Below are 17164 nucleotides of genomic sequence, written 5' to 3'. Positions count from 1 at the left end.
GGTTGCAGGGAGCTTACAAATGAGGGAGATTTGACATCTTTGTGTCTTTAACATGTTTGCTTTACAATGTGCCACCTTAGTGTTCCCCTCCTCTCTTCGTCTTGGCTCTTAGCCAAGATTGAACACGGGGGGCCCTTGCCCCCCCTCCCTGCTTAATCTTTCTCTGTAGTACGTCTTCTAATATACTTTATGTTCTACTTTATTTATCCTTTATTGTCTTCCAAACAGAATATGAGTTCCATGAAGGTGAAGTTCTCTATAAACTAGAAGTTGGGCAAACTTGCCTAAATATAATTCAAAATCCAGATGCAGTAAGGGGAATTACTGATGAAAACATAAAAACAAGAAAAAGAAGGAAAGGGTAGAAGGAAGGAAGGAAGAAAAAGGCAGAGGGAGGGAAACTTATAGACTAAAAGACAAGATTTTAAAGATTATTTTGAGAGAGTGTGCAAATGAGAGCAGGAGGGAACGAATCCAAAGCAGGCTATGCAATGTCAGCGTGGAGCCCAATGTGGGGCTCAGACTCACGAGTCTTGAAATCATGGCCTGAGCCAAAGTCACGAGTCCAAGGCTTAACTGACTGAGCCACCCAGACACCCCAAGACTTAAGATTTTAAAATTGGAACAATTTGAGCAACAAAATAAAGTAATACTGAATTACAACCCAAAGTATAAAATATGAGTCCATACTGATAAAAAAGATGTAATAAAAGGAGAATAGACAAATCCCCTGTGCAGAAGAATTACAAATAATTTATGTAAATATTCCATTCTCAAGGAGGTGGAATTTAACTCTCCACCCCTTAAGTGTAGGCTGGGCATAGTGACTTCCTTCCAAAGAGCATGGGAAGGGAGTAAAAAGAAAAGTATAGTGGAGAAACCTGACAAATGGTACCCCAGCTGGGAGATCAAAGTTAACACCAACAGGTTGATAAAATGTACCTTTGATATGACATGATGAGAACTTCACTTTACTTCTGCAGCCTTTCCCCTCACCCCCACAAAATGCATAACCCCAGCCTAATGATGAGGAAAATATCAGATCCCAAACGAGGAACATTCTACAAAATACCTGACCAGTACTCCTCAAAACTAACAAATTCATGAAAAACAAGTGTGAAAAATTGTCACCGGCAAGAGAAGCCTAAGAAAATATGACAACTACATGCAAGGTATCCTGGATGCAATGAACGAACAGAAGAGATTAAACACTAAGAAAATCAAAGTATGGACTCTAGTTAATAATGTTAAAAAAGAAAAAGCGTCCTATTTTCTTATCACATCTATTGTAAAGAAGCAAACAAAAAGCCAGTATTTTAACAAATCATTCATTAGTGCTGATTTAATCTTGGAACTTCAAGAAACCAAGACAGCCAACAAAAGTTTTGACAGAAAAAAAAAGACCGACCAACCAATCAAACCCAATGTGCATACCTTATTTGTAGCCTGATTTTATACAAATTTTTTGAGGCAGAAAAAATTGAACAGTCTGGGTGTAAGATGACAGCAAAAAAGTTAATTTTTTCCGTGTGTGTGTGTGTGTGTGTGTGCGCGCGCGCGAGCGCGCGCACCGAAATCCGAGAACGAAATCAGAATTTTCTTGGGCGTGAAAATAGGCCTTATCTGTTAAGACACACATCATGAAGTATTTGTGGAGGAATTGATGTCTGGAATTTGCTTTAATATACTCCAAGAAGAGGGAGGATAAGTATAGATGAAACAGGGTAGAATATTAGTAATTGTTGAGAGGTACATGGAAGCTCGTTATATTCTTCTCCAGTGTTGTGTATTTTAAATATTCATAATGAAACCTATTGAGGACTAGGAAGAAAAGGAGGGGTCACCTGTGTCCCAAGAAAGGACACAGAGACCAAACCTACACACGACTTTCTGAGTTGCCGCATTTTACTACTCCAGGCCTTTACGATTCCTCCCATCTCTCTCCATTTTCATCTAGCAAGAAGTCGTCAGGTGTTACCTTCTCCTCCTGGAGAAGGTCAGGCGCCCCCTATGAGCTTCCCACATCCTGTTCCTGGTTTTTCTGGGAGTCACCGGTGTCAGTCTATCCCAGTTGGGAAGGCTACGGTATTCAGCAGTCTCCAGCCTCAAACATCCCTGGGCTGACGCGGACTCCGATGCATTTTAAAACTTCCGGAACGAGCTTCAGTGGCACAGGCGGGGCCTCCAAACTTTTCTGAGCTCTCAAAGGCCCAGTTTCCTCGGTAGGGACGGGGCCAACTACTTTACAGCGCTCTCATTAGCCTTCGTTCCTCCAATGAAGGCGTGGCCACCTCATTTGCCTTCACTTACTTAGACCCAGGCTCTTCATTGGTTTGTTTTTACCGCACTCTGATTGGTCTATATTCCTTCTAGGGGTGGGCCCTTCAGGTATGGCCAGACTCTCATTGGCCTTGCTCCGCAGGCGAGACCCCGTTGGCGTATGATGTCATACACCAGCGCCCGTCGCTTTCGCTGATACGTCATTCGAGGGCGCCCAACCCGACAAGACCAGAGAGTAGACAGCGGAACTGGTGGAGGCCGCTGAGCCGAGGCGGTAGTAGCGGCGACAGCGACGGCAGCAGCGATGGCCGGGGCGGGGCCAGCCCCGGGACTCCCGGGTGCAGGAGGACCTGTGGTCCCGGGCCCTGGCGCCGGCATGCCGGGCAAGAGCGGAGAGGAACGCCTGAAGGAGATGGAGGCGGAGATGGCTCTGTAAGGCCCTTGGCAAGGCGCGATAAAAGCCCTCAGAGTCAGAGCCACCGAGCCCTGGAGCCTCCAGGCCGCATTTATCCCGATATGGCTCTATCATGGGGAAATGGGACCTTCGGGATTGTGCGGGCGGGAGTAAGAAGAGATTGGCAGGGGTGAAGGCTCTATCGCGGTGTACCCAACGTTTCAGAGTTAATGAAAGGTCCTGAGCTGTGTTGTTGGTCTTGCCTCCTCAGGTTTGAGCAGGAAGTTCTGGGGGCTCCAGTAACCGGCATCCCGACTGCTGTGCCTGCGGTGCCCACGGTCCCCACGGTAGAAGCGATGCAGGTCCCAGCAGCTCCTGTGATCCGCCCAATTATCGCAACCAACACTTATCAGCAGGTACGACTGAGCTGAGCACAGTGCTTGAACACAATGTTTGTGCCAGGCATTGAGAACATAGTAACAACTAAAGCAAACAATACCTCTGCCCTTTGGGAGCTTATATTCTAAAGCCTGTTGTCCAGAAAGTTGTCTGAAATGATGAAAATGTTCTGTATCTATTTAAGTTTACATTTAAGTTCAGTAGTTCCTCAGTCTCATTAGTCACATTCACATGCTCAATAGCAAGTTGTATATAACTAGTGGAGAGGGAGACTACTAAAAAGAAGACAAATAAATGGAACTGGTTCATTCTGTCAATAAATAATTATGGGGTGCCTTCTATGCACCAGGCACTGTTCTAGGCATTAAGCACATAGCAGAGAACAATATAGACCAAAAAAAAATCACTCTCTTTTTGTAGCTTACATTGTACTGGGGAGTGACAGGTCAAAGAGTAAGAAAAGCAGAGGTTTATCAGCATGGTCAGGGAAGGCCTTTCTGAGGAGGTGACAGTTAAGCAAAGATATAAAGGACATGATACGGGGAACCATGGAGATATCTGGTGGGAGAGCATTCCCAGCGGAGAGAACTGCCAGTGCAAGGGCTGTGACACAGGTGCATCCCTGACATGTTCAAAGAAGAGCAGAGAAAAGTGTGGCTAGAGTACAGCGAGCAACGGGGAGAGTGGGAAGAGATGAGGACAGAGAGGTGATAGAGATAAGACCTGGTAGGGCCTTGTGGGCCACCTTAAAGACTTTGGTTTTTACTCTGATGTGGGAGGCTGTGGAAGGATTTTGAGCAGAGGAGTAATAGGGTCCAACTTAGAAATTAATCATGGCTGTGTTTGGAGAACAGACTGTAAGGGGGTTAGGGCAGAGTCGAGGAGACTGAAGAGGCTACCATAATAATCTAAGCTAGAGATAATGATAGCTTGGACCAGGGTGGTAGCATGGGAGATGAGAAAGACAGGCTGGACATAATTTCAGATAGTGTGAGATGCGTTGAGGAAGATGAAACAGGATAACAAGATGAGTTGCTCCTGGGAGGGGCTAAGGACAGTTTTCGCTAGCGTGATCCCAAAAGCCTCCCTGAAAAGTGACAGTTTAGCTTAGACTTAATGTTGACAGATAGCCAGCCCCACATAGAATGCAAAGAATGAAACCCTTGGTCTCCCAGGGTAAGCCAGCCAGGGCAGCTTGGTGGCACTGAGTCAGGCCCCTCACCCCAATTTCTTCCCCAACAGGTTCAACAGACTCTGGAGGCCCGGGCAGCTGCTGCAGCCACTGTGGTTCCTCCCATGGTGGGTGGCCCTCCTTTTGTAGGTCCAGGTAAGTAAGGAGTGGTGGAGGAGAGGGAGCCAGGGGATCAGGCAAGGTGATAAAATGGGATGCCTGGGATTCTCCTCCCACCATCCTTGTCTCTTCCCATCCCAACAGTTGGCTTTGGCCCTGGTGATCGGAGTCACCTGGATAGTCCAGAGGCCCGAGAAGCTATGTTCCTGCGTCGAGCAGGTAGGTCTCAGGCCGGGAACCCCACATTTAATGAAGCACTCTTGTTTTGACTACTCCAGCATCTTGCCTACATCATTGCGCTAACTCACCCGCTTAATTTCATCCCCACCCTGACATTACCATCTTCCTAAAGCACAAACCCGATCATGTACTTCATCAGTTTGGCCTTAGTAGAGCTTGACTTGACCATTGCAAACCACCCTCCTTACTGTCACTCCTAATCCTTATTCTTTGTTGTGTTTCTCCATAGCACTTAATACTTTATAACAAGCTGTACAGTTGTTGTTTTTTTTAATGTTTATTTATTTTTGAGAGAGAGACAGCGCAGGCAGAAGAGGGGCAGAGAGAGAGGGAGACACAGGATCCAAAGCAGGCTCCAGGCTCTGAGCTGTCAGCACAGAGCTCTATGCAGGGCTCAAACTCATGAACCATGATATCATGACCTGAGCTGAAGTCAGATGCTTAACCGACTGAGCCACCCAGGCACCTCGTAACAAGCTATACAGTTTACCCATTATGGCTATCCTCTTTTGTTTCCTCTAAAATACAAACTTCATGAGAGACGAAAGTCTTGATGTCTGCCACATTGTAAGCATTACGTACTATCTGTTCATGGGATAAATAAACCATCAAACAAGCACCAAGCTCCTCACGTAGCAGTCAAGACCCTACATCACCTGGCCCCTTATGGAGAGACTCTCACATACTCCCCAGGAGCCCTAAACATTGCTAGGATATGCCCGCAGTATTCTTGTTGACCTCCCTTCTCTCTCCTGCTCACTGCCACCCAACTGTAATCTTCCAAAGCCTATTGCCCAAATCAGAATCAAGTTAACCAAAATCAACTAAACCCTATCCTCTCCACAGGTCATTCTTACATTTGTTGAGGTGACCTTTACAGTCAATTTTTGTGACACTACTTCCTTATACATAAGAAAAAAATACACGTTCTGTAAAGTTCTGGTACGATCTGTATTGGATCAAACTTGTGTTACTTAAATCCTGTTAAACTTTTTTGTCTGACGTTTGAGAAATCTTAACATCTCTTACTCTTTGGTATGGTTTTGATCAAAATGCACATCTGATTTAGTCACCCTGGCCAGCTTCCAGTCCTGCTATGGCTCCCTGGTGCCCTCAGGAGGACATTCATGGTCCAGCCAATGAGACTATTCTTGGATGCCTACTGTCCTCTTGACCATTCTCTTATGAAGCCCTCCACACTGCAACTTCTGCTATTATAATTTATACTAAACTGAAAAGGGAAAAAAATTTGTTCGTAAATGTTCTTCTTGCCAGTAGTCTTTACAGTCACGCTTTGCCTGACCAAAGGCAATTGGTTCTTTATTATCCTTTGGGTCTCAGCTCACAGGAAGCCTCTAGTCGCCCTGGCTAAGTCAGAGGGCTCCTCCGGGCTCCCACCACTCCCCAGGTTTCCCCCTTCTAGTTCCGATCACTCTGCCTGGGCTTTACCCCCTTCCGGCCCTGATCACTCTGGGCTGTCACCCTCTGGTGAGACACACTGGGCTGTCACCCTCCTACTCTGGATCAGAAGATCCCTGAGAGTTTTTGATCTTTTGGTGTGTCCTTATTATTGTCCAGAACAGGGACAGCCCAGAGGAGATGTTCCGTGGTAAATTTTTGCTGAATGAACAAATCGAAAGACTTGCATCTCCCAGAAGGTTCCCCAGACTCTTCTCCAGGATTTCTTGGATTCTGAGAGTACCTACACACACACACCTCACCTCAAGTGCCCCGGTCCCCCATGACACACACCCCCATCTCTCTCTCCCACAGCTGTGGCCCCCCAGAGGGCCCCTATCCTGCGTCCGGCCTTCGTCCCCCACGTGCTACAGAGAGCAGGTGAGGGGGCCAGGGTCATCATCCCTGCCACATAACTTCCCCCCTCAGCCCTCCAACTCCCCCACTAACACCCTGACAGATTCTGCTCTTTCTTCTGCAGCAGGTGGTCCCCGCCCTATGGCCCTGCGGCCCCCTCACCAAGCCCTTGTGGGCCCCCCTCTGCCTGGGCCCCCTGGACCACCTATGATGCTGCCACCGATGGCTCGGGCCCCAGGGCCCCCCCTGGGCTCCATGGCTGCTCTGAGGCCTCCTCTGGTAAGTATGGACAGGGAGCTAATGGTCAAAGGTGTGAAGGGTGGGGAGATGCTCAATCCTGGTCTGGTAGGCTGTGTCTAAATCTGCCTTCTTACTCTCTGACTCTGTCTCAGTCTCTGTCTTTGCCTATTTCTTTTGGTGACTGAGTCTGTTTTTCTTTCTTTTTGTGAGGAAAATAGAGAAACACATGCAATGGGTTCTGTCTCTGTTTTTATTCTATTCTGTCTCTATCTCTATTTTTCTCTTGATTGTCCTTCTCTGTTTTTCTGTCCTGATGTTTTTGTCCCTGTGTCTGTCTCTGATTAGAGACTCCTTTCTCTGTTTAGGTCTCTTGTCTGCTTTCTGGCCTCAGGCCCTTGCTTTGTTGTATAGGATGGGAGTTTAGTCTGAGCCTGTGAAATGGTATCCCTCATTGTCTGCCCTTGCCCACAGGAAGAGCCAGCAACACCCCGAGAGCTGGGCCTAGGCCTGGGGTTGGGCCTTAAAGAGAAGGAAGAGGCAGTGGTGGCAGCGGCAGCTGGGCTGGAGGAGGCTGGCGCAGCAGTGGCTGTTGGGGCAGGAGGTGCCCCCACCGGCCCTGCAGTCATTGGGCCCAGCCTGCCATTGGCCCTGGCCATGCCTTTGCCTGAGCCTGAGCCACTGCCCCTCCCACTGGAGGTTGTACGAGGCCTACTGCCCCCACTGCGCATTCCTGAGCTCCTGTCCCTGCGTCCTCGACCCCGGCCCCCACGGCCTGAGCCACCCCCTGGCCTCATGGCTCTTGAGGTAAGCTCTCAGGGAGCATAGCAGTCAGGGGTGGGCAGCAAGTAGAAAGGGCTGGGAGAGCAGGTAGGAACCCATGCCTTTTATACCCAGAAAGACATGTAGTCCTCTATCAATGAAGGTATGAGGGAACCAGAAAATTGGAAGGGCTGGGAGGACATGGGAGAGAAGGAGGCAGATACATGTACCTCACATCCAGAAGCACATCTAGTTGTTTAATTATGGAAGTAGGAGGGCAAGGGGTGAAAGAAAGTGGGAGAGTCTGAAGGGGACATATCGGTCCAGAAGACTCCCAACACCAAGCCCTTTGCACCCCATCCCCTTTCCTCTGCAGGTCCCAGAGCCCTTGGGTGAGGACAAGAAGAAAGGGAAGCCAGAGAAATTGAAACGCTGCATTCGCACAGCAGCTGGGAGCAGCTGGGAGGACCCCAGCCTGCTGGAGTGGGACGCAGGTAGGTGGGCCCAGGTGCAGGGCCAGGCATTGCTCAGTCAAGGACACACCAAGGTCTCCTTGGGGCAGACTCAGGGAGGGTAAGCTGGGTAGGTCCACAACTGCCACCTCTCTGTAAGGCAGGCACATGCTATTTGCCTACCTCATGGAGGGCTAAACATTGGCTCTGAAGGGCAGGCCCTCATCTAAGCCACTGGACAGAATTTGGTAGAGGTTATTGGCACCTAGAACCCTCTGACCTCTGCCTGAGTTGCTAAAGATAAAAGAATGTTCTTTTTTCTCCCAACTTATGAAAAAAACAATTTTAAGTTTATTTATTTTGAGAGAGAAAGAGAACATGTGGGAGCATGTGCAAACAGAGGAGGGGCAGAGAGAGAGAGAGAGAGAGAGAGAGAGAGAGAGAGAATCCCAAGCAGCCTCTATGCTGTCAGCCCAGACAGAGCCCGACATGGGGCTGTGAGATCATGACCTGAGCCAAAATCAAGAGATGGATGCTTAACCGAGCCACCCAGGCACCCCTTCTGATGAAGAATTTTAAACACTGAATTTAACAGCGAACAGCCAAATATAACCACCATCTAGATTCAGCAATTAACATTTTGCTGTATTCACTTTATCCTTCTATGTGTATGTGTGTTTCTTGGATTTTGCTCAATCATTTGAAGCAAGTTATAAATGAAGTTCTCACTTCACTCCTAAATACCTCAGTATTCTTCTCCTAAGAAAAGTGGCATTCTGGGGGCGCCTGGGTGGCTCAGTCGGTTGAGCGTCCGACTTTGGCTCAGGTCATGATCTCACAGTCTGTGAGTTCGAGCCCCGCATCGGGCTCCATGCTGACAGCTCAGAGCCTGGAGCCTGTTTCGGGTTCTGTGTCTCCCTCTCTCTCTGACCCTCCCCCGTTCATGCTCTGTCTCTCTCTGTCTTAAAAATAAATAAAACGTTAAAAAAAAAAAAAAAAAAAAATTTTTTTTAAATTAAAAAAAAAAGTGGCATTCTGTTTTGTATCATAATACCATTAACATGGGGCGCCTGGGTGGCGCAGTCGGTTAAGCGGCCGACTTCAGCCAGGTCACGATCTCGCGGTCCGTGAGTTCGAGCCCCGCGTCGGGCTCTGGGCTGATGGCTCGGAGCCTGGAGCCTGTTTCCGATTCTGTGTCTCCCTCTCTCTCTGCCCCTCCCCCGTTCATGCTCTGTCTCTCTCTGTCCCAAAAATAAATAAAAAACGTTGAAAAAAAAAATTTAAAAAAAAAAAAATAATAATAATAATACCATTAACATTCCTAAGCAAATGAATGATAATTCTATGGTGTCTCATATTCCCTTTATATTTAAATTTCCCCAGTTGTTCCTAAATTCTGTTGTAGCCATCTTTTCCCATGGATCAGGATGCATGCCGTTTTAGGTCTCTAGATTATCTCTTAAGGAGAATGGTTTCCCTCCTACCATTTTGTCTTATATGTAACAGTGTTTTGAAGTGTCCAGCCCAGTTGTTTTGAAGAAGGCCCCTCCCTCTGAGTTTGCCACATAATTTCCTCTTTAGAGTGGCCTAACTTGTTCTTAGAGAGTGTCCTTAATCACCACAGAAGCTGTGGGGCAACCACAGTGCTAGCTGAGAAAACAGCCCTCCCTCCCATCTGAGTCCTTGACTTCTGCCTCTTGTTTTGGGACTGTCTACCTGCTCCAGGCCAGGGCATGGCAATGTCAGCCTAGATATGGTCGGTGCGGGCTGTAACCCCTAGTTCTGTGATCTTGAGCAAGTCACTTAGCCTTTCTATCCTTTCCTCACTCCAACAAGGGGATAATAATAGTATGTGCCTTGTGGCGGAAGGGATTCTTTGGGCTTGAGTACATTCAGTCTGGCTCAGGTCCAGCCCAGAGGGTATGCCCAGGAATGGAAGCTGAGGTCAGCCTTGGAGAAGGATCCGACAGTGTGTTCACGTTTCAGAGACTCAAGGGGAAATTAGAATGGGCTTTCTCTAAAGCAAATGGGTGTGAGGGGCCCAGGGGATATCCATGGGGACCAAGGGATGCTGGGGGCTCAGAGGAGAAGCCTGGCTAGGACAAAGTTGGAGCCTTAATTCATGGGAATGGAGAACATGGCTCTGGGGTGGGGAGGTAAAGGCGAGGACTCTGGAGTCAGGTACCAGAGTTCTTGTCCCAGCTCTGCCACTTCCTAGTTGAGTAACATTGGGCAGGTGACATGACCTCTCTGTGCCTCTGTGTTAAAGGGTGTTGGGAGTGCCGGATATGTTAAAACCTCATGAGTGCTTAGCAGAGTCTAGCACAGGGTAAATACCATATAGGTGTTGGCTGTTGTTACTGAGAGGGCCCCAGGCAGAGACCGCTGGGGATAGAGGGAGGAGGGTTTGGGGGATGCCTTCAGAGAAGGTGGGGCTATCTAAATAAGGCAGACATGGGGCCAGGCATCTGCATCTTCTGACCTCCTCTCTCCCAACCCCAGATGATTTCCGGATCTTCTGTGGGGATTTGGGCAATGAAGTGAACGATGACATCTTGGCACGCGCCTTCAGCCGCTTCCCATCCTTCCTTAAGGCTAAGGTGATCCGAGACAAGCGCACAGGCAAGACCAAGGGCTATGGCTTCGTCAGCTTTAAGGACCCCAGTGACTATGTGCGTGCCATGCGTGAGATGAATGGTAGGTGAAGCCTCTCTTAGGGACAGTGGGTGTGACCAGCATCTGGCCTAAGCCTGACCCCAAGCCTGACCTTGAACCCTCCATTCCCACAGGGAAGTATGTGGGCTCGCGCCCCATCAAGCTGCGCAAGAGTATGTGGAAGGACCGGAACCTGGATGTGGTGCGCAAGAAGCAGAAGGAGAAGAAGAAACTGGGCCTGAGATAGGGTCTGTGGCCAGGCACCCGCTCCCACCTGGCCGGGCGCTGGCTCTTCCCCCAGTTCTCTTTGGAAGATCCCCAACTATCCACCCATCCACCCTCCCCAAAACCAGTTTCAATAAATTTACGTTATTTCCATCCCTGGCTGGGCTTAGAAGCACTCTTTGGGGAGCAGGGCTCGACATCCCCAGACCTGGAAATAGCGGGGAGCTTTATAAGTTTACCTAGCCAAACACGTAAATGGGCATTTTCAGTGCCCGTCACATCTTCCTGAAACCTCCTAAGTGTGTGCTGAGTGCAACCCATTCCACAAAGGAGGAAGCAGAGGCTTTTAGCAAGGCCAAAGCCAAGCTGAGACTCAGACCGGTTGTCTTCTCACTCCAGCTTGTGCTCTCAGCACCAAGGTAGGGGGTCTTCTGGACCGGGCCTTCTGGAGCCCACAGCCTTCCAGGCTTTCATCCATTCAGCAACCTCACCGAAGGGCTAGCCAGTGCTGGGGACATGGTGACTGAAGCAGTCTCAGGCCCTGTTCCCTCAGAGCACATGGTCCAGTGGCAGAAGATAGGCCCACTGCCACACAGTGAGAGCCCAGAGTGGTCGGGACTGGGATAGTGGAGCCCAGGGTGCTGACCTGGCAGTCAGGAAGGGCTTCCTGAAGGAACTTGCCACTTCTGAGTCTGTCTCATGCTCTTCATGTCATTCTCTCCCAGTTTCTGCAGTTCTCATCCTCTGGATCTCAGACTGTTTTCCAGTTTCTTCACTCTGCCAAACCCCAGCCAACTTCTCTTGCCGTACATCTGTGTGGGCGTCCTCGAGTGTTTCTCTGTGTCTATTTCCCTGAATGTGTCTGTGAGTGCCCCTCTGTTTCTTGTCTCTAAGTGTCTGTATCTCTCTGAGTTTCTATTCTCTGCATCTGCAGGTCTCTCTTTTCCCAGCCCCAAGCTTGACTCTGCCTGTCTGAAGTGTCCAAGCAGAATCTTGAACACTAGGCTAAGAGCTTAGACTTTGCCTTGAAGGCAGCAGCAAGCCCTAAGAAGTTGAAACCAAGTTCACGCGGGGGACTGGCATCAGATTTGCACTTTAGAAACAGCCCTGACACTGCCGTGCTGTGGACTGGAGGTCTGAAAGGGGCTAGGGCAGGGACCAGGCAGAGGAGGGATACTCCATGATTCAAGCATGGGGAAGGGATGAGGGTCTCCCAGGGCCAAAGCCAGCAGAACCCTGGGTTGAGAAAGGGCACTCGGAGGAGGAAGGAAACAATGCCAAGGCCTCTCAGGAAGCTGATTACCCAGGAGAGGTGTCAAATTTCCTCTGTTCCCGCCTTCCTCCCTTACTGCTCCCTCTCTGACGTCACATTTTCCAGTCTGGTTAGAAGGGTGAGGGTCTCCCTCCCTCACAGGAAGTGTCCTTCAGCCCCCTGTCACCTGGGCCAGACAACCCAGCCCCAGGACCCTCAGACCCTATCCCCACATCACTAGCCCTCCCTGCTCCTGACCCCCTTCTGCTCACTTCAGTCAGGGAGGGCAACAAGGGAGGAGATGGGAAGAGGGAATGATTCCAAAAATGAAGTTTTAAATGTGTGTGTTTAAGTCTCCCTGAGGAAAGGGAAAGAAAGCTCGGTGGGGTTGGGAGACAGATGGACAGAGATGGAGAGGATGTGGCAAGCAGAGATGAGAGAGACAGATGGAGAGGCGAGAATGGCAGGTCAAGGCAGTACAATGGGAGGGAAGATGGGGAGAACACCCAGAGAGAGAGAGAGATGGAGACTTGAGAGATAAGGAAGTAGGGAGAGAGAAGGGAAGGGACTGAGATTCAGCAGGAGAGACTGGGTGACAAGGCCTCACTGGATCAGGCCTGGTGCAACAGAGACCCAGAGCCAGGGACACCAACCTAGAGTAGGGAGTCATGGAGACTGACACACAGGAGAGAGACCAGCTTCAGGGGGAGGAGGCCTGGGGCATGGTGGGGAACACTAGGTTAGGGTACCCTTCAGGTCCTTGGGTTGGATAGATGGTGGAGCAGTGACCTGGGTGCTCTTTGCTCACCCAATGCTGAAGCCAATCCCAACACCACCCACCCACCATGTGCCCTGGGAAGTGGCTCTCCCCTTTCAAGCCCAGCTTCCTCCTGTAACACCAACAGAAGAGTAGTGCTCACACTTCCATCCTCCCACCCTCAGAATGGTAAATGGTTAACGGTCAAGCAGGGTGAATATTGAAAAATGCCCATTATTAAGGAGGTTATTTTTAATGGTAAACACTAATACAGCATAATGGGTACAACCACAGGCTCTGAAGCCAAGCTACCTGGGTTTAGGGTTACCAGATTTAGGAAATAAAAATACAGGACACCTAGTTAAATTTGAAGCTCAAATAAACAAATAATTTTTTAGTATAAGTATGTCCCAACTATTGCATTTATAGATGTATATGTTATATGTATACGTGAGGGGCGGGGGGGGGGGGGGGGGGATGCCGAATCATTTGAAGTAAGCTACAGACATCATAACACTTCGCCCCTAAATATGTGTCCATTTCCTTACAGAGACATCTTTCATGTTATAATACCATGATCACATCTAAGAAAATGAATAATTCTATATCTTATATTCAGTTCATACTCAAATTTTCCCCATTTGTCTCAAACTATTATAGCATGGAAAGGCATGGATTCTGGACATGAAGAGAAGTGGAAGGAAGTCTGTTTCAATTTCCCCTTTCATAAAATGAAGACTAGTACCTACCTCATAAAAGGATTAAGTGAAAACCCAGTGACACAGTTGGTGGCAGGCAATGAGCCCTCAATAAATGTTAGCTATTAGAAGTACTGTCGTTATTATTTATATCGTTGATGCTGTTACCATGATTGGCACTCAAGAGCAGCCCCAGAATGTCGTCCTCAAAGCCCTCGAAGGGGAGAACTCTGCCCAGTTGGGGATTCTGGGTCAGCTTCCCCCAACCATATCCTTCCTCCCCACCCCCCACGCAGTCCCCCTGCAGATTGTGACGTAGGCCGACCTGGGGTCTGGCCGGAAATCCCCCTTCCTGTTGTAGATAAGCTTGGCGCAACCCAACTGACCCCAGACCCTCCCCCCTCTCCCCCCCCCCCATGTCGCAGGATCAAGACCCAAGACGGAGAACCTGTCCAGCAAGCCCCCCGCCCCACCCCCATCATCCCGTAAACTCCCCTCCGCACCCCGGGTCTCGCGCAGCCCGCTGTTCCCCAAGCTCCTGTCCAAGTCCAAGCCATCCCCGCAACAGGATAGCCGGAGCTGTCAGGAGGCGGCGGACGGCCATCCCTGAGGGGGGTGGAGGATGGGGGGGGACGACGCTTGGCCCCGCCTCTGTCCCTGCAACTCGACCCAGCTGCGACCCCCAGCTCTGACGTCTCGGAAAATTCCCCCCCTGCCCCGGCCCCCAGGGGAGGGGGTGCATGGTATGAAATGGGGCTGAGACCCCTGGCTGGGGACAGAGAAACCCGCCAGAGGTGAGCCATGAACTGGGGACTGGATGTCTGGGGGTCTGGACTCTTGGGTCTGAGGGAGGGAGAGGGCTGAGGTCCCTTACTCCTAGTCTGAGAAAAAAGGACACTGGAGGCCAAGATTCCAGGGTCTCGGGGAAGAAGGGAACAAAAGGCCTGGACTTCTGGGTCTGAGGGAGTCTCCAGCCAGACTCCAAGGTCCCTAAGTGTCACCAGCTCACCCCTTCCCCTTTTTTCCCCTGCCCAGAACATTCACAAGGAGCATCCATGGACTTGTGGAACTGGGATGAAGCTTCACCGCAGGAAGTGCCCCCAGGGAACAGGCTTTCAGGACTGGGTAGGCTGCTGCATTGAGTCACTGTATGGGGAGGGTGCACAGGTGGGGGTCTCTGCTGACCCCGACCCAGCCCTAACCTCCTCATTGCCTGCAGAAGGAGCTGAGCTCGGCTTCTATTTCCCTGAGCTGGCGTTCCCAGGGGACAGGCTGACAGTGGAGACACGCTGGAAAGGTGGTTGTGGGCTGGGACCCCTGGGAGCTGAGGAAGGTGAGAGACTGGGGTGCTGGGACTGAGGGAGGAAGGGTGTGTTCCTGGACTCCGGAGGCAAAATGGGGGGAGGGCTGCGGGCTTGAAGTCCTGAGGTTGAAAGACGACGAGGCCAGGGTCCTGAGTTCTAGGTATGCGTGAGTAGGGGCTGGAGGTAATAACTCATTCCCTGAAGAATAAAGACTGCTGCGTGAGTGGTCGAGGGGACGTCTCTAGTCATTGCTCACACCTTCCCTAAACTCTGTTCGTTCTTATCCCTCGCAGGGCTCTCACCGCTGGACTGGGGCTCCACGTTAACGCATCCAGAAGCTACACGGGGGGCGGGTGAGTGTGTACACAGAGGCGGGGGAAGAAAGGCACTGGGGTCCTCCTCCGTAGCTGGAGGTTTAAACTACTCGATCGTTGAGGGGAACGGGGCTAGGACGGGAAACACCTGTGTCCTCGAGGTGGCATGGCCTAGATCCGGGAGCCCAGGGCCCCAGAGCTTAGAGCTTAGACTCCAAGAACCCCCGGGCCAGAGACCGGGACACCTAGGCTCCCCTCACTTGAGATCTGTTGCTCCTCACAGATCCCGCCCGTCAGGCTCTTCCGTGGTCGGGAGACTGGACAGACTTGACGTGCAACGGCTCGGACCACTGGAACGGCTTCTCCCAGGCCCCGGGCCCCGCCCCTCCCGGCCTAGGCCCCGCCCCCTTCGCCGGTTCTGCGGGGCCAACGGATCAGAACTGTGCCACCTCCGGGGGAGGGACCAATTCGTGGTCTTGTGCCCAGGCCGCCCCCAGCTCCACCAACTGGGACAGTTCTATTGGTCTCGACGGCGCCACCTACTGGGGCAAGGGCCTCCGCGGGGAGCCTCACGCGGACTCTACCATTTCGTGGGTTGGACCTGCGGTCTCAGACTATACCACCTCCTGGGTCTCGGGGCTGCATACGGACTGCACCACTTCTTCAAAGGGATACCAGGCTTCAGATCTCACCACGTCCTCTGAACCCAGCCAGCAGTCGGACCACGTAACCTTGGCTTGTTACCCCAAAAGTAACCATCGAGGTGAGGGGTCCGCAAGACCCGAATCTAATGAGGCGGGGCCTAGGCGCGTAGGGGCGGGACCCAGGAAACTGGAAGTGAGGGGGCGAGGCTGTTACCTAAGAGTCCGAGAGAGGTGGTGACGGTGAGTCCTGGAGGAGGAGAGGACTAAGACACTGGTAGTCTTCCAGGGAGCAAGAGACCTAGGCTCCTGGATTAGTTGAGAGGAAAGAGGTGAGGGTCTGGATATCTGGGTCTCCAAGATGTGGCACCCAAACTCCTAAGTTTCAGAGATGGGGGCCCCGGCTGCCTGGGTCCCTGAGGCCGATGCTGGGGATCCTTATATGGAGGGATCCGGACTCGCTGGGCCCGAAGGGGATGGACTGCTGGGCCCCGAGTTGGGAAAACCGGACACGTGGACCTTCGAGGCGAGGGAGCCCGGACATATGGGTCATCGAAGCGACTTGGTCCGGGGCTAGGAAGCCTGAGTGTTCACCTGCCTGCACTCCGCAGGTCCCATTCAGCTGTGGCAGTTCCTCCTAGAGCTGCTCCGAGACGGGGAGCGTAGCAACTGCATCCGCTGGACGGGCAACAGCCGCGAGTTCCAGCTGTGTGACCCCAGAGAGGTGGGGCAGCTTCCCAGACCGGCCAAGTCGAGGCAGTTTGCCTAGTACTTGACCCCACCCCCACCCCACCCCCCCCCACCCCAGCTCGTACTCATCTCTATCCCCGCAGGAGTTAAAGGGACTAACTCTTGCCCAAAACGTACCCGAAACCGCGTCCCCCGCCCCGCGCGTCTGTTGCCTAGCCAGGCTCCCTCCTGACTCTCAGACTAAGCCCAGCCTCTGTCCTAGGTGGCGCGGCTCTGGGGTGAGCGCAAGAGGAAGCCCGGCATGAACTACGAGAAGCTGAGCCGAGGCCTGCGCTACTACTACCGCCGCGACATCGTGCGCAAGAGCGGTGGGCGCAAGTACACGTACCGTTTCGGGGGCCGCGTACCCGGCCTGGCCCATACCGACTGCGCGGGAGGTGGACCGGGAGGAGCGACCCAATAAAAATACCCCGTCAAATTAGTCGTGTGTGCTGCCTGCGTCCTTCCCACTGACACTGACTAAACCCACTAAGGACCCTAAGTGTGCACCACCACACTCACATCCCACCCCCACCCCCGGCCTGTGTGATCTTAAGACGCGCGCGGTGACTAAAACACACCCAGACCCTTAGGGGACCTACTTGCATGTTCACTGTGTGATGGGATATTCAAAGGAATCAACTCAGTGTCTTTAGGGCCTACTGTGTGCCTGCCCGTGCTGGGACTTGTAAAGGAATCGGACCCAATCAGTAACGTTT

The 17164-nt window shown here is 51.4% G+C and overlaps 2 protein-coding genes across 6 annotated transcripts; both read left to right on the top strand.

The window, feature by feature from the left end:
- Positions 1–2485: 2485 nt before the first annotated feature.
- On the top strand, positions 2486–10903 carry RBM42 (RNA binding motif protein 42). Of its 4 annotated transcripts, XM_060652138.3 has the most exons (10): positions 2486–2712; positions 2946–3090; positions 4316–4400; positions 4509–4583; positions 6378–6443; positions 6523–6698; positions 7131–7463; positions 7795–7912; positions 10373–10567; positions 10660–10903. In XM_060652138.3, exons 1-10 carry the CDS (start codon positions 2585–2587, stop codon positions 10770–10772), a joined length of 1434 nt encoding a protein of 477 aa, XP_060508121.2. In that variant the 5' UTR covers positions 2486–2584; the 3' UTR covers positions 10773–10903. The 4 variants fall into 4 exon arrangements, with proteins under 4 accessions (XP_060508121.2, XP_060508125.2, XP_060508124.2 ...); XM_060652142.3 differs by lacking the exon at positions 6378–6443 and having other exon boundaries at positions 6547–6698; XM_060652141.3 differs by lacking the exon at positions 6378–6443 and having other exon boundaries at positions 6544–6698.
- Positions 10904–13849: 2946 nt separating this feature from the next.
- ETV2 (ETS variant transcription factor 2) lies at positions 13850–16887 on the top strand. Of its 2 annotated transcripts, none has more exons than XM_060652192.3 (7): positions 13850–14251; positions 14493–14582; positions 14677–14790; positions 15055–15114; positions 15359–15838; positions 16328–16440; positions 16669–16887. In XM_060652192.3, exons 2-7 carry the CDS (start codon positions 14513–14515, stop codon positions 16867–16869), a joined length of 1038 nt encoding a protein of 345 aa, XP_060508175.1. In that variant the 5' UTR covers positions 13850–14251; positions 14493–14512; the 3' UTR covers positions 16870–16887. The 2 variants fall into 2 exon arrangements, with proteins under 2 accessions (XP_060508175.1, XP_060508174.1); XM_060652191.3 differs by having other exon boundaries at positions 14653–14790.
- Positions 16888–17164: the final 277 nt, after the last annotated feature.

Source organism: Panthera onca, chromosome E2, assembly GCF_046562875.1.
Source record: "Panthera onca isolate mPanOnc1 chromosome E2, mPanOnc1 haplotype 2, whole genome shotgun sequence".
NCBI lineage: Eukaryota > Metazoa > Chordata > Mammalia > Carnivora > Felidae > Panthera > Panthera onca.
This window is presented reverse-complemented; position numbering and strand designations above follow the sequence as displayed.